Source organism: Carassius carassius, chromosome 26 (genome assembly GCF_963082965.1).
Source record: "Carassius carassius chromosome 26, fCarCar2.1, whole genome shotgun sequence".
Taxonomy (NCBI): domain Eukaryota; kingdom Metazoa; phylum Chordata; class Actinopteri; order Cypriniformes; family Cyprinidae; genus Carassius; species Carassius carassius.
The window spans coordinates 26088903-26104171 of NC_081780.1; the positions used below are offsets into that span (position 1 = coordinate 26088903).

Genomic DNA, 15269 nt, shown 5'->3' on the forward strand with positions numbered 1-15269 from the left:
AAAGAAGAAGAAGCTCACGTGTCTGTGATTCGACTGAAGAAAGGTGAGTGCTTTTATTCAAATGTTTGAAAAAACATCTGTCCGTCTGAGTATTCGAAAATATAATTATTGTGACCCAAAGCCTAATGTGTTGAAAAGTATGCCTAGTTTTCCGGCTGGTCTGCTGCTCGTGATTAAAATACATAGCGCAGATCGATGCACGCTGTAACAATGCGGTGGACGAGGACTCGATTAGAACTACAAACACGCTTAACATGAGTTTAAAAACTACAAACATGGCGGAGACCAACGGACAGAGAAAGGAGAAATGTCTAACCTGATTTATTATTTATTTTACCGATGTCCTTTTGCCATGTTTCTGTGCCTTGATCGTGGTAATATCTTGCTGTCTGTGGAGGGTCAGAGAGCTTTTCGGAATTGATCAAAAACATCGTAATTTGTGTTGCGAAGATAAAAACAAAGGTTTTACTGTTTGGAAAGACATAAGGGTGAATAAAGGGACACTCCACCCCTAAATGAAAAGTTTTGTCATTAATCTCCTACCCCCATGTCGATCCGAACCTGTAAAAGCTTCAGAACACAGTTTAAGATGTTTTGGATGAAAACCAGGAGGCTTGTGACTGTCCCATAGACAGACAAATAAATAACAGTGTCAAAGTCAAGAAAAGAATGGAAAACATCCTCAGAATAGTCCATCTGCCATCAGTGGTTCTGAAGTTTATGAAGCAACTAGAATACTTTTTGTACACGAAGAAAACAAAAGTAACAACTTTATTGAACAATTTGTCTTCTGTGTTTGTTTTTGTTCAAATTAAAGCATAAATACACATATAAAACGTATCCTTGTGGCACGACTGACACATAAGAGTGTAATGGCGCTTTTCCATTATCAGTACCAGCTCGACTCGCCTCGGCTCGCTTTTCGCTCCGTTTTCCATTGCAGATAGTACCTCCACAATAGTACCTGGTTGTCATAGCGACGCTGCAGTAAACTGCCGTGACGTAATCTTCTACGCGACACACACCCGCTACCCACACACACAGGACAATGGAGGAAATCGAGTGCATGTTGTTTTTGATCCTCGGGATGTGGCTGTTTATCACAGCAAGAAGACAAACGTTGTTTCAGGAGAGGCTGAGGGCAGCAAAACGAAACACTGCTGAAAAAACTATCTGGATACTATTGCTGGCGCGTGTAATGATGACGCAGTGAATAGTGACGATTCTCTCTGACCAATCAGACTGTGTTAAATTTTCACGTCACATTATAGTATCGCCTCAGCTCGCTTGGAACCTCGCCGGAGGTGGTACGAAAAAAAGTACCTGGAAACCGGTACAGGTACAACTTTTACACAGTGGAAAACCAAACAGAGCCAAGTCGAGGTGAGCCGAGGCGAGCTGGTACTGTGTAGTGGAAAAGCGCCATAAACTGCCTGTGTTCAACTCAGATTCTCACAACAGAGGAGACAAATTGTTATTTTTGTTTTCTTTGTGTATTTAGTGCTGTCACAAATGATACTCAGTTTTGAGATGTAGAGCTTCAAAGTTTTTGCTTTCCATTCAGCAAAAATTGTACGGGGAACAAGTTTCTTTAAAACATGAAACTGGCAGAGACCCCGAAGTATTCTAAATGTACAATATCAAAATATACTCAGATTTGTAATTTCTGGAATGGATCAAATGCAGATTTCTAAAACCTTACTCCTCAAACAACTAATAGAAAAGCAATAAAATAATATTAATTATATATACTTTAAATTTTATATATATATATATATATATATATATATATATATATATATATATATATATATATATATTATATCTTTAAGTATTGTAAATATATAAATTGCCTAGGCCTACATACAAACCTAGGCTACGTTCTTTCTTTAAAATAAAAAAACCCTGTGACGTCATCTATGTTTATACTATTGGTTAACGGATGTCTCACTATGGGCTGCGCGTTCTCTTCGTCTCATACTGTCATTCACTGTTGAGTCAACGGTTCGCGCTTGGTAATGATGGCTTCAGAGTCATACGGGTTCGGGCACCATAATACATCTAAAGAATTAATTAAAACAGCTCGACACCGATTTAGCTTGGCACGAAGTTCTGGAAAAACTGTGCCCAGATCTTTTCCCATCCCTTCTCCCGTCTAGTCTAAAACCGTGACCGCGTCGACTGTCACTTTATGTTCGAAAATCTATTGCACAAATCGATTGGACCAACCAACACAAGTTTCGAAAACGAAAATAGGAAATTGATTTTAACTGCTTTCTCTCGGAGCTAGGGATGGGAAGCGAAAACCGGTTCTTATTCAGAACCGGTTTTGTTCTTTGAAAAGAGCCGGAACCGTGAGCAATTTCTAAGTTTCGGTTCCGAAAACGGTTCTGGTGCAACACGTGACCAAGCGCTGTGAGCAGCTTTGCGTCGGTGTTCTGAATATATTCGGCGTTTCCCGTAAAGCAGCGGTTCTCAATTGCAGTCCTCGCGCCCCACTGCTCTGCACATTTTGAACGTTTCTCTTAGAGCTTCAGACATTTGTTCTATTCGAACATAAGTGCCCTGCGAAGTGGACATCACAGGATATTCAGCCATGATTCCAGTTCGAAGCGAACGTAGCTATATGTTCCAATCAAAGTGCATTGAAGTATGCAAGATGTGAATTTAAATTGTATTGATTTACAGAGGTATATGATGTCACAGTTGTCCATGTTTAAAGACGCTGCACAGCACAAATCAGTGAATGAATGATTCGATGTGAGGTCAACTTCAACAGATTTCCCCTGCTCAGGGAGTAGTTCATGCACAGAGTTCATTTCTAACAAGCTGATTATCTGAATCAGGTGTGTTAACAAAGAGAAACGTGCAAAATATGCAGAGCAGTGGGGCGCGAGGACTGGAATTGAGAACCGCTGCCGTAAAGGATGTCACGAACCGAATAACAGACACGCCTCCCTGGCTCTTTAATTACTGCGCACATTGATTCCAATAACGCGCATTCCACAGACTCATTGCGTTGTCCCGTCTTTAATTGCCGAACACATTGTTTCCCACGACTGTATGTGCACTCGCGCCTTTGATAACTGTGCACATCGTTTTGTCTGACTGTACATCTAACGGCAGCGCACTGCACCTGCCGCCACTAAATGACATTATATTTGTCCCATATTGTCATTAATATACATACTGGCTTCAACTTGGACCACTAAATAAATAGACTGATATTGTTATGCAAGTATGAGGGTAAGATTATTTAGTGTACAGGTTATTTCAAGAGTGATAAGCAAAGTGATAGAAAATATTTATTTTAATGCATTTTAAATGTTTAAAAATGTGGAAACTACTCATTGCATCACACCATCTCCTGACTGCATTATTATTTGTAAAATAGGGACTTTATGGAGAGTGTGTATACATGTTTAAGTTTAACCGTTTATATTTCATTAATTAAGGGAAATTAACAAGTGTCTCAGCCCTCAAGGGACTATTTGGCCAACAAGCTTATGCCTGCTTGAAAAGCAAAACCTTATTGATAGTGTAAAAAACATCAACTTTGAAACACATGCTGATTGATGGACTAGCATTACTCAACATTACTTACTACCTTCCAGCAATGCTACATTCAGTGAAGGTAAAATAGTAAAAAAACAACAACATAATAATAGTTCATTTAAATGGAACCAGAAGCTGAACCGAAAAATTTCTAAAAATACCCAACCCACCCTATGAAGATCTGTACACTGTAATATATGTTGCATTTTGACATTGCCAACCTTTAAATTAAGTTGAAAGGAAGTAATAAACAGTATTGAGCATTGAGTAGTTGAGTATTGTGCATTTTTCCTCACCACTATTTCTTAATAATTGTTTACTGATTTTAATGGAACCGGAATCAGAACCGGAACCGTTAGGTGGAACCGGAACCGGAAAATTTCTAACGATTCCCAACCCTACTCGGAGCGCATCCTGTTTTCTTTTTTTTGAACATGCGTCACACAGCAACTGCAGCTTCGGACACACACGCATAACAGCAAATAATACTTGTGCACAATGTTTTTACAAGAGAAATGTGAATTCTTCAGACAGTCTCATGCATACAGATACAGATTCGCCTACGTATGCGATTTTGGTTGTTGTTGTTGACATTTCTAATCGTAAACACAGCCATGTTGAAGCCTGCAGTAAATGTTTTGGATTATGGCAGTCCACTCTGCTTATTGTTTTTCAAGAATGTTGCACTCCTGTTTGTCATTGTGCACATAACTTCATGCCAATAAATCATCAGAAATATTGGTCTTTACCGATATATTGAACCTTTACATTCCTCCTGCCTGTTGACCGTGGATTTACCTATATTTGGTGTTATTTGCCGTATAAAACTTTAGACATGCAAAATCGATTTTACAATCAATTCAATGAACACTTTTCACTCAAATCAAACAGGATTTTTTTCCACAAAATTCATACCTACGTCATCACCAAAATTGTACTTTTTTTTTCCTTTTACATTGAAACGTTAAAAAAAATAAATAAATAAATAGACCTACCTACCGACCCTTTTTTTTTATTTCTTCTGTTACTGCAAACCAAAATATTTTTAAGGATGGCCTAATTGAAGCAATTGTTTAAGAAACACAAACAGTTCACTTATAATTTGTTTTAAAACATAAAATTAGTGTTGTAACGATGTGTTGACATGCATGAGAAGGTTAAATTTAATGGTTTTTATGACATTTCATATTTTAAATGAATTTTTTTTTTCTTGTTCATGTTAAGCATAAAAGTTAGTGTTTAATATTTTATCAAGAGCAGATGTTAAATTTAGGCAGGAATATGGTGGGTAATTTAACACATTATTATAGGAACTATTAAAGTTAAAGTTTCCTTTTGTTTAGACAGAAAGCAGATTCTGTAATACATTTATCAGGACTTTATTCCACAGAACGTGGGACAGGTAAAATGTATTTCTCTCTAGACATCAGTATGGCTGAAATAACATGCTAACGTTAATTGTTGTAATCAAGACCCAATCAGTTCAGTTGTTGACTTTTTGATTTAAGGATTAATATTGTAAAATGTAAGCCTTTTTAAAACTAAAAGAACTGCAAGAAAACAGACAATGCTTCAGCAAAAGTATTTAACAAAGTGATCTACCCACGTCAGTGTTTTATGATCAATGAGTGTTTTATATTATTGGTTAATTTGTGAATCTGTTGACCGAGCTATAAATGACACGAGTTGTGATCTCATCAGGACAAATTAATTTAGATGAGATTATATCAGATTAGACATTGTATTGATCCCAGAATAATTCCACTCTTGAATGTCACAGACGTCCGAAGCTTTGTTTGGTCGCATGCTTCTCCGCTCCGCGGTGATTTGTCAGAAATGGTGGAGAAAACAAGTCCGACCACCAGATGTGTTAAACCGTGTTAAAAGCTTTGAGTAATGAACCGTTTTCTGGCACAATTTCATGAAAGCCTCAAACGTTTCAGAAAGCCTCGGTTTCCCATCACTCCTAATAATTATAGATATACACTGCAGTGAACCAAATACCAGGTACTGTACCCAGTGGAAAAAACCCCAAAAGTGAACCGTACCATGCAGTGGAAAAGCGCCATTATTGGATCAGGAGCCACTGGCTCAAGGCTGGCTGGTGTGTGACTGAGTGTAGGCGTTCAAGCTATTTTAAAGGGATAGTTCACCCGAAAATGAAAATGTGATGTTTATCTACTTACCCCCAGGACATCCAAGATGTAGCTTACTTTGTTTTTTCAGCAGAACACAAACAGATTTTTAACTCAAACCATTGCATAGGGCTGTGACGGTGGCCGTGATAACTAGGGAAGTCAACGATTAATCAATGATTGATTAATTGTAGATAAGAGATGCAATCGATTAAATCTGGTCTGTTAACCGATTTATTGTTCAGCTGTGTGCGGTTCATGCACACTCAATATGTGCAAGAGGCTGTGAGTGATGGTGACGGTAAATAAATGCTTCATTCAGAATGTTCAAATTAAGCTTTTAATGTAATTTAAACTTTTAAAGTACATTAAAATAGAAACACAAAAGTTACTCAACATGGAAAGCAATAGAAATGTAGTAACTAAGTAATTTCAGCAGATAATTGTTTCACATTGTGGGGTTTGAAGGGCTGCGGGACATAGGACAGAAAGACTATTCATTCCTACTAGGGATGTGACGAGATCTCGTGGTGCAAGATCCGATGTGTCTTCAATAGTAGTAATTACTGAATTTCACTGGAAAGATTTGTTTAATTTTTATAAATAAAGCATAAAATTTTCTCAATTATTCATTTTATCCAAGTGAAATTAGTAAGCAGTTAGACAGAATTTACATTCATTTTAAACGCAAAGCCAGGCGCGAGTCGACGCAAGTTGCGCGCATGCATCAAACCTCATCCATACTGCTAGATGAGCTCTTGGAGATTTGCAGTGCAGGGCCACGCGTGAATATCACCAAGCGTTATGAAACAGGCTGCGTGAGTGTGGCAAGTGTGAACGGCTCGTCCATGACGCGGGATTCACACCACATGAGGAAGAGAGGAGCAAGTATGAGAAGCAGTTGTCTTGAACAGTGCTAATATGGGAGAACGGAGGTGCGCTCACTCTATTGGTTAGTAAGACTGTCGCTCAAAGCTGGCAGTCATGCATATGCTCTGGAACAGCATTCACATCGCAGGCTTTTGCGATTAGCATATTACAACGTCTCAAATCGCGTTTGCAGTTCGATTTAGATTAATCGCACGGCCCTAGTTCTCATTACGAATTTGGGAAGATGTTTGTCACAAGTATAACATTGTCACATTCCTTTAGAATATTCAAAAAAGTAACTGAGACTGATGAGTAACAAGTTCAGCGCAGTTTTTCCTCGTGCTTTGTCCTTGTAAAGATTTCTGCATCTTTATCTGATAGTTTAAAAATACTTTTACACTGCCGACATGTTTGCTGTATTAGTAATCAAGATAACCCTAAAAAATTGTTTAATTCAATCAACAATCTTTTAAACCGAAATAATATTTCCAATATTTCTGCTTCTGTTCAATGTAACAGGTTTCTTGTGTTTTTTGGTAATAAGATTGAGGGGATGAGAGATCAGATTATTACTACAAATACATGTTACCCCAAAATTAAATAATATGGAATTCTCTGGTGTTTATTTTTCAGAATTCTCCACGTTAGATGCTCAATCCCTGTGTAATGTGGTTTTAATTCAAGTTTATTTGTATAGCGCTTTTACAAAACATAATTTTCTGTAAAGTTGATTTGTAACGATTTGTAAAGCTTATAATTGGTGACTGTCAGTTTGTGCACGTTTGACAGGATTTTTAGAAAAATTAATACAAGACGTAGTCAGCCAGACGATGAACATTATAAATATTATTAATTAATAATTATTATATGATGCAGTCACACTTGTAGCAATACTTGTTAGTTCTGTTTGTTGATTTAGGGTTAGCATCATCTGAGGTCCTCTGAGGGTCAGCATCATCTCTTCTCAGGTGTTCTGGATCCAGACTGGAGCTTGTGTAAATCCTAGTTGCATACAAAACATAGAAACATAGAGACATCATTAGCATAGATGCTGTTCCAACAAAGTAAAATTAATTAGTTTAACCCAAGCTAATGAATAAGAATGCACATTTGATAAGATGCAACTACACTCACAATTTAAGAGATACATTTATTTGAATGCTAGGCGAAAGATGTGCGTTTTCAATTTAGATTTAAACAGAGAGAGTGTGTCTGAACCCCGAACATTATCAGGAAGGCTATTCCAGAGTTTGGGAGCCAAATGTGAGAAAGCTCTACCTCCTTTAGTGGACTTTGCTATCCTAGGAACTACCAAAAGTCCAGCGTTTTGTGACCTTAGGGAGCGTGATGGATTGTAACGTGGTAGAAGGCTAGTTAGGTACGCAGGAGCTAAACCATTTAGGGCCTTATAGGTAAGTAATGATAATTTGTAACTGATACGGAACTTAATAGGTAGCCAGTGCAGAGACTGTAAAATTGGGGTAATATGATCATATTTTCTTGACCTGGTAAGAACTCTAGCTGCTGCATTTTGGACTACCTGTAGCTTGTTTATTGAAGAAGCAGGACAACCACCTAGAAGTGCATTACAATAGTCCACTCTAGAGGTCATGAATGCATGAGCTAGCTTTTCTGCATCAGAAACAGATAACATGTTTCGTAGCTTGGCAATGTTTCTAAGATGGAAGAATGCAGTTTTTGTAACATGGGAAATATGATTTTCAAAAGACAGATTGCTGTCTAATATAACACCCAGATTTTTGACTGTAGAGGAAGTAACAGTGCATCTGTCTAGTTGCAGATTGTAATCTACAAGATTCTGTATAGTTTTTTTCTGGTCCAATAATTAATATCTCTGTCTTATCCGAATTTAATTGGAGAAAATTATTTGTCATCCAATCTTTTACATTTTTAACACACACTGTTAGCTTAGATAATTGGGAAGTTTCATCTGGTCTCGTTGAGATATGTAGCTGAGTATCATCAGCATAACAGCGAAAGCTAATTCTGTATTTTCTAATAATATTACCAAGGGGCAACATGTATATTGAAAATAGAAGGGGACCTAGGACGGATCCTTGTGGCACTCCATATTTTACTGACGATAAATGAGATGACACCCCATTTAAGTAAACAAAATGGTAGCGATCGGACAGGTAGGATCTAAACCATCTTAGAGCCCGCCCTTGAATACCTGTATAGGTTTGTAATCGATCTATGAGTATGTCATGATCTATGGTGTCCAACGCAGCAAGTAAAACTAGCAATGAGATGCAGCCTTGATCTGACACAAGAAGCAGGTCATTTGTAATTTTAACAAGCGCAGTTTCTGTGCTATGGTGGGGCCTGAAACCTGACTGAAATTCTTCATACAGATAATTTTTGTGCAGGAAGGTGCTCAATTGAGCAGACACAACTTTTTCTAAAATTTTAGACATAAATGGAAGATTTGAAATAGGCCTATAATTTGCCAGTACACTAGGATCTAGTTTTGGTTTCTTAATAAGAGGCTTGATAACCGCCAGCTTGAATGGTTTTGGGATGTGACCTCAAGATAACGACGAGTTAATGATATTGAGAAGTGGTTCTTCGGCTACAGGTAACAACTCTTTTAGTAATTTAGTGGGTACAGGATCTAATAAACATGTTGTTGGTTTAGATATAGTGATAAGTTTATTTAGCTCTTCCTATCCTATATTTGTAAAGCACTGCAGTTTATCTTTGGGTGCGATGGATGAAACTGAAGTGTTAGACGCTGTAGAATCTACATTCGCTATTGTATTTCTAATGTTATCTATTTTATCAGTGAAGAAATTCATAAGTCATTACTATTAAACTTTGGTGGCATATTTGAATCAGGTGGCGTCTGTTAATTTAGCCACTGTGCTAAATAAAAATTAAAAAATGAAAGCTACCACCTCAAATGTTGATCCCATACCATCTAGGTTGTTTCAGTCATGCTTTTCTTCATCGTGTCTGGCTGTTTTGAGTATTATAAATGACTCTCTGTCTTCTGGTGTTGTGCCAACAGCACTTAAAATTGCTGCTGTAACCACTGTTCCAAAAACAAATAGCCGTGACTTTGAGAATCTTAACAAATGTTTGTCCCATCTCTAATCTACCTTTTATGGCTAAAATCTTAGAACGTGTTGTTACATCACAATTGCTCTCTCATCTTTCTGTAAATAACCTCTATGAACCAATGTGGCTTCCGTAAAATGCATAGCACTGAGACAGCATTAGTTAAAGTAAACAAATGACTTCTTGATGGCTTCCGATTCAGGATGCTTGTCAATACTGATTTTGCTTGATCTCAGTGCCGCTTTTGACACTATTGATCATTGTACCTTACTTTCTCGCCTAAAGTCTGTATTGGTGTATCGGACTCTGCTCTGAGTTGGTTTAAGTCTTATCTCTCAGATTGCAAACAATTCGTTGTGCTGGGTGGCTGCAGATCTGAGGTTGGCGTGGTAAAATATGGTGTACCTCAGGGTTAAATTTTAGGTCCTTTACTTTTTAGTCTTTATATTTTTCCACTTGGCCAACTTTTGAGGTCTCTTAGTCTTGATTTTCATTTTTATGCTGATGACACCCAAATATATTCACTCAAAATCTGATGTAAATGTGGCTGCTTCACATCTTTCTAACTGTATCAGTTATCAAAAATTGGATGTCTGTTAATTTTCTGTCTAAATCGTGATAAGACAGAAGTGTTGCTTATCGGTTCGCCTCACCAGTTACGCAGTGTGAAATCCATAGCCTTGCATGTGGATGGCTCTGTTGTACAGTTCCAATCTAAATAAAAAAACCTGGGTGTAATTTTTGATTCTAATTTAACATTTGATCTTCATGTATGTAATACTGTTAAAGTTTCTTTTTTCATCTCAGAAATATATCCAGATTACGGTCCATGCTGCCTTTTTCTGTAGCTGAAAAATTAATCAATACTCTGGTTTTCTCTAGAATTGATTATTGCAATGCCTTGTTAGCAGGAGCATCAATTTATTTTGAACAAACTTCAGTGGGTACAAAACTCTGCTGCACGTATTCTGACTAGGACAAGACAAAGAGATCATATAAAACCTATTTTAGAGACCTTAAAATTTGACAGGTAGCCAATGTGTGTTGATTTTAAGATTCTTATGTTGACCTACAAGGCATTAAATGGACTTGCTCCTCAATATCTGTCTGAACTTTTAATACCCTACATTCCAACACGTAATCTTCACTCGGCCGACGCTGGTCTTTTAGTTGTTCCGGTAACTCACCTAAAAACAATGGGTGATAGGGCGTTCTCTTCAGTTACCTCAAAGTTATGGAATTCTCAGCCTTCCGAAATTAGAAATGCACCATCCTTGAAAATGTTTAAATCTTTACTTAAAACGTATTATTTTAAGGAAGCATTTGGGTGAAAGGTGGTATTTGTGGTTGCTTATGTGATGTATTGTATGGGTTTACTATATGTCTTGGATACTTTTTAAATGTATTTTTTTATTTAGTTTGCTATTTTCGACCTAATACATTTTTTTTATTTATATTTGGTGCATCCCTAATGCAACCTATGAATATGTGGTTATTTGTGGGACAACTAGAACATTTATGTGAACAGATTTTATATAAACAGTTTCTAAAAAATATTTTACACTTTTAAAAAAAGGGTCAATAACACTTTTATAAACGACAGTAAGCTAACCATTTAATGGGTAGAAAGGCACACTGCATCTGCCAGAGAATGTTGAGCTGAAGCTTGACTACAAAATTAAATCACAATCACAATATCTGTCAGAAAAATCGCAATAAGATATTTTCCCCAACGTAATAATCAAGGAACTTAGCTGCCGTACTCTGGATGCAGCAGGCGCAGTGATATGACACAGCACCTGAAAATAGTCTGGCGCTGTGTAATATTCTGCCTGCTGCACCCATTGTATGGCATCAAGTTCCTTGATTATTACACTGGAATGAGAGTATAGTTATCAAAACTTTTTGATCATTTTTGAGCGAGATGCTAACGGTCTAATCAAATTTAATTATCTATGCCAAGCTAAGCTAAAAATACTACCACCAGACCAGGAGATCGGCTGAATGGATTTGAAAAACGATAAAACTCAACTATGTAACTCTTGGGGAGTTGTAAAATTTGGAAAGTGTTCCTTTAACTGGAAATATCATAAATGCTTTGTAGTTAATAGGGAATTGAGAGCACTCCACACTTCTTTATATAAAATCTATGATGTTCATAACTTAAGGAATCTTTGATTTAATATTTTACAGATCCTTGTAACACACTTTTATAAAGATGACATTTATTAAAGAGGAGAGTGAAGACATGAAGATTGAAGAAACATTCAGAGTCAATCATGAAGACACTGAGGAACAAACAAAGATGGAGTTTATTAAAGAGGAGAGTGAAGACATGAAGATTGAAGAAACATTCAGTCTCAATCATGAAGATACTGAGGAACAAACAGGTTGGTTTTTATTATCAAAGCTGAACTCGCTCATTAAAATCTCCAGCTCTACAGAAAGGGTTTAGAAAAACGTCATATGATTTTTGCAACGTTTTGGGGTGGCCACCTTTAGCGAAGCAAAATAAGGAACACCGGGTCTTCAACACAACAGCATCATAAACAAAACTGAATATACAAAAACAAAACATAGAAGAAAAGTGCTCACAAATAAACTTATGTCTGATACATCCAAGATCTCTACATGCAGGTAAGTAGATCATAGGGGTGGCATGGTTCAACTTTTTCATGGTTTGGTTTATTTCACGGTTTTCAGGTCACAGTTTTAGTATGTGCTATGTTTAAGGTGTTGGTAACTCAGAAACGAAGACCAGGAGACTCTTGGGTAATCTTCAGCAGGATTCTTTATTGAGAACGCTCTGCGTAGCGCTGTAGTCATCAAAAGTCTAAATTGTCCTTAAGACATTGTAGTTTTTATACATTTTAAGGGGGTGGGATACACAGAGGTGGAGACAACCTAAACAAAGCATGCAAATGCAATACAGGGATCAGCCTGATACTGGCCATTTTCCCATATTTGATCTTGTCAGCAAAACGGTGTCATTTAAATACAGAGGTGCCTGATAGTATCACCCATACCTTCACATTATCATAGAAACAAAGGCACAGCTGTGCCTCGAGTTTAGCAGGCACCTTTATCTTGGGACCTTGCCCAATAGTCAGGAAGTGCATGAAGACAAAAGGTTAATGTCTCAGACACTTGATTGTCTTGATTTGAGCTTCTTGGATGTCAGCTTCATTATCCCAAAAAGTCTACTATTATATTGGAACCTAAATTTAACATTTTAGAAATTTGTAATCCCACAAAGGAGAAAATATACTTTAAAAAAAAATCTAACTATGAGCAAGAGCACAAACAAATACAATAAAGATAAAAATAAAATAAACAGTATTTTTATTTTATTTAGTGAGGTCTAGCATTGGTTTTTAGGTACAGAAATTGAATAAAGTAATCAAATTTAAAACAGCATTGCATATTTGACTATAAATGAAAGATTAAACTAAGTTAGCCAGGTCTTTGAAAGTAGATCAGTAGTTATTCAAAGATTGGTTTAAATTATATAAATTAGGGATGCCAATGCTTAATTGATGATTGATTTAATTGTCAATGAGATGCATTCGATTAAAGCTGACGATGGTCTGATAACCGATTTAATTTGCATGCACATTCAACACGTGTGAGCGGCTGTGAGTGACGGTAAGCGTATATAAATGCATCATCATTCATTAATGTACAAATTAAGCTTTTAATGTGACTTAAACTTTAAAAGTACATTACAGTAGAAACAACACAAAAGTTCTTCAACATGCAAAGTAATAGAAATCATATTTCATAATGTACGCTTTGCAGGGCTGCGGGACACAGTACAGAAAGGCTATCCTACAATTAGTAAATTCGTTCCTACGACTTATTTTGTGGCAACTGTCCATGTTTCATTAATTTTGTTCCCTAAATAACCTATGATTAAACTGAAATAAGGTAACAAATTAATAAATCAAAACAAATTCATAATGTATGAGTTTTAATTTCCCTTCCCATTCTTACCACAGTAAGAGATGTGATTAAAAGTGAAAGATAATAAAATAAACCTGTGAAATGAGAGGGTCAGACTGTGAGGATTTAGGTAAAGAAACAATGCCTAAATGTTATTGAATTTGTGGAAATTCATGACCAACTGGCAAACCAGAACAAAGCCACATAAATGAAGTCTGTGAACGGCATCCAGAGGCATGGTCACAATCTAACATTTTCCAGTTAACCTTTTATTCCTCTAATAGACAAAGCTTTTATACCACACGTGTCATTATCAGAGTTTATTTGTAAATAAATAATCTCGGGATTCAGAACAGCATTTAATAGTCGCTGTGACCGAAACTGAAGACAGTTTCCCACAGAATTAGATTCTATTTCCGGTGGTGTGGTGTTTGGGGACCGGGGACCGGGGACCGGGGAGGGGGGGGGAGATTAAGTTAATATCATATATATATATATATATATATATATGTATATATCATAAATATATCATATATTTTTAGTGACAAGTACACATTTCCATTGCCAACACTTAGGCCCAATCCCAATTCTATTTTATACCCCTTCTCCTTGTCCCTTGAAACAGAGTGTCAGGGGGAAGGGGAGAAAATATTCCCCTAAGGATTGGGACACCACTACCATGACGTCACACGCCATCATTCGTCGTCTAGCTCTTACAATACACTGGTGTGCTAGTGTGCATTAGAGCCTTTAATTATCGTTCTGTATTAATGAGCTGCTGCTTACTGACACACACACACACAGAAAATAAACTTGTCAACGCTGCCCCACGGCTTATATTAAATGTAATTTTATTAATAAGATTCGGGAGGAGCGCGTCAGATACTTAGCCTAATCAACACAGGTGGACCATAATCAAGTAATCAATCCCATAGTATAAATATCGCTGACTTACCTCTATCCATTGACGGTTTATCAGCATCCCTCCTCCACCCCATCTCCTCACTTCAAGTTCACTTTATAAATAGACGGGGAAGGGGGGGGGTACTCTAGGTTCGGGCCATTCCCGAGCTCGGAGCCCTTCCCCGGACAGCACGCCAAATACGCATTCCATACCTCAGCTAATTATATGTAAGCGTGAACTATTGAAATACAGTTTAAATACTGAATCGCTACATTATATTTTCCAGCAGCGAGAGGATACAATCGCTGTTTTTACTCCAAAAAGATAAACGCACAGACACGAATACACGCAACTTCCATCTCTCTCTCTCTCTCTCTCTCTCTCTCTCGGATAGGCAATATTTGAGAAAATGGTTTAGCGATTTCTAATTATTGGGCTATGGCAGTTATCGACCTGATCAGATATGCTGTGGCACTATCATGCAGTCTGTAATGATATGACGTTAGCAAATATTAGCGATTTTTTTGCAAACATTTCTTTGAGTAACATGACCATTAATATGAACTCACAATTGAATGTAACATAAAACAAATGATTACTTTTCGTTAAAATCTTTATTTATGCCAAAAAAGCTTACATTTATGTGTCTTTTTGTTCGCTGTAGCAGCCATGTTGCCGAGATAATTCATACCCCTTCGTTTTAAGTGTGGTCCCGAAAAATCTTCGTTTGAAGGGCTATCTGGTCCTTCCCCTTCCCCCTACCCCTCCAACCAAAAGAGAAT

At 37.1% G+C, this 15269-nt stretch overlaps 2 protein-coding genes across 3 annotated transcripts in view; one reads left to right on the forward strand and one right to left on the reverse strand.

The window, feature by feature from the left end:
• LOC132106048 (gastrula zinc finger protein XlCGF57.1-like) overlaps positions 1–15269 on the reverse strand; it is a 431800-nt gene that overhangs the window by 243785 nt on the left and 172746 nt on the right. The window lies entirely within an intron of this gene.
• LOC132106084 (gastrula zinc finger protein XlCGF8.2DB-like) overlaps positions 11731–15269 on the forward strand; it is a 55193-nt gene continuing 51654 nt past the window's right edge. Inside the window, exon 1 of the mRNA XM_059511712.1 lies at positions 11731–12031. Coding sequence (XP_059367695.1) covers positions 11860–12031 — 172 coding nt within the window. The 5' untranslated portion in view covers positions 11731–11859. The remainder of the gene's footprint in view (positions 12032–15269) is intronic.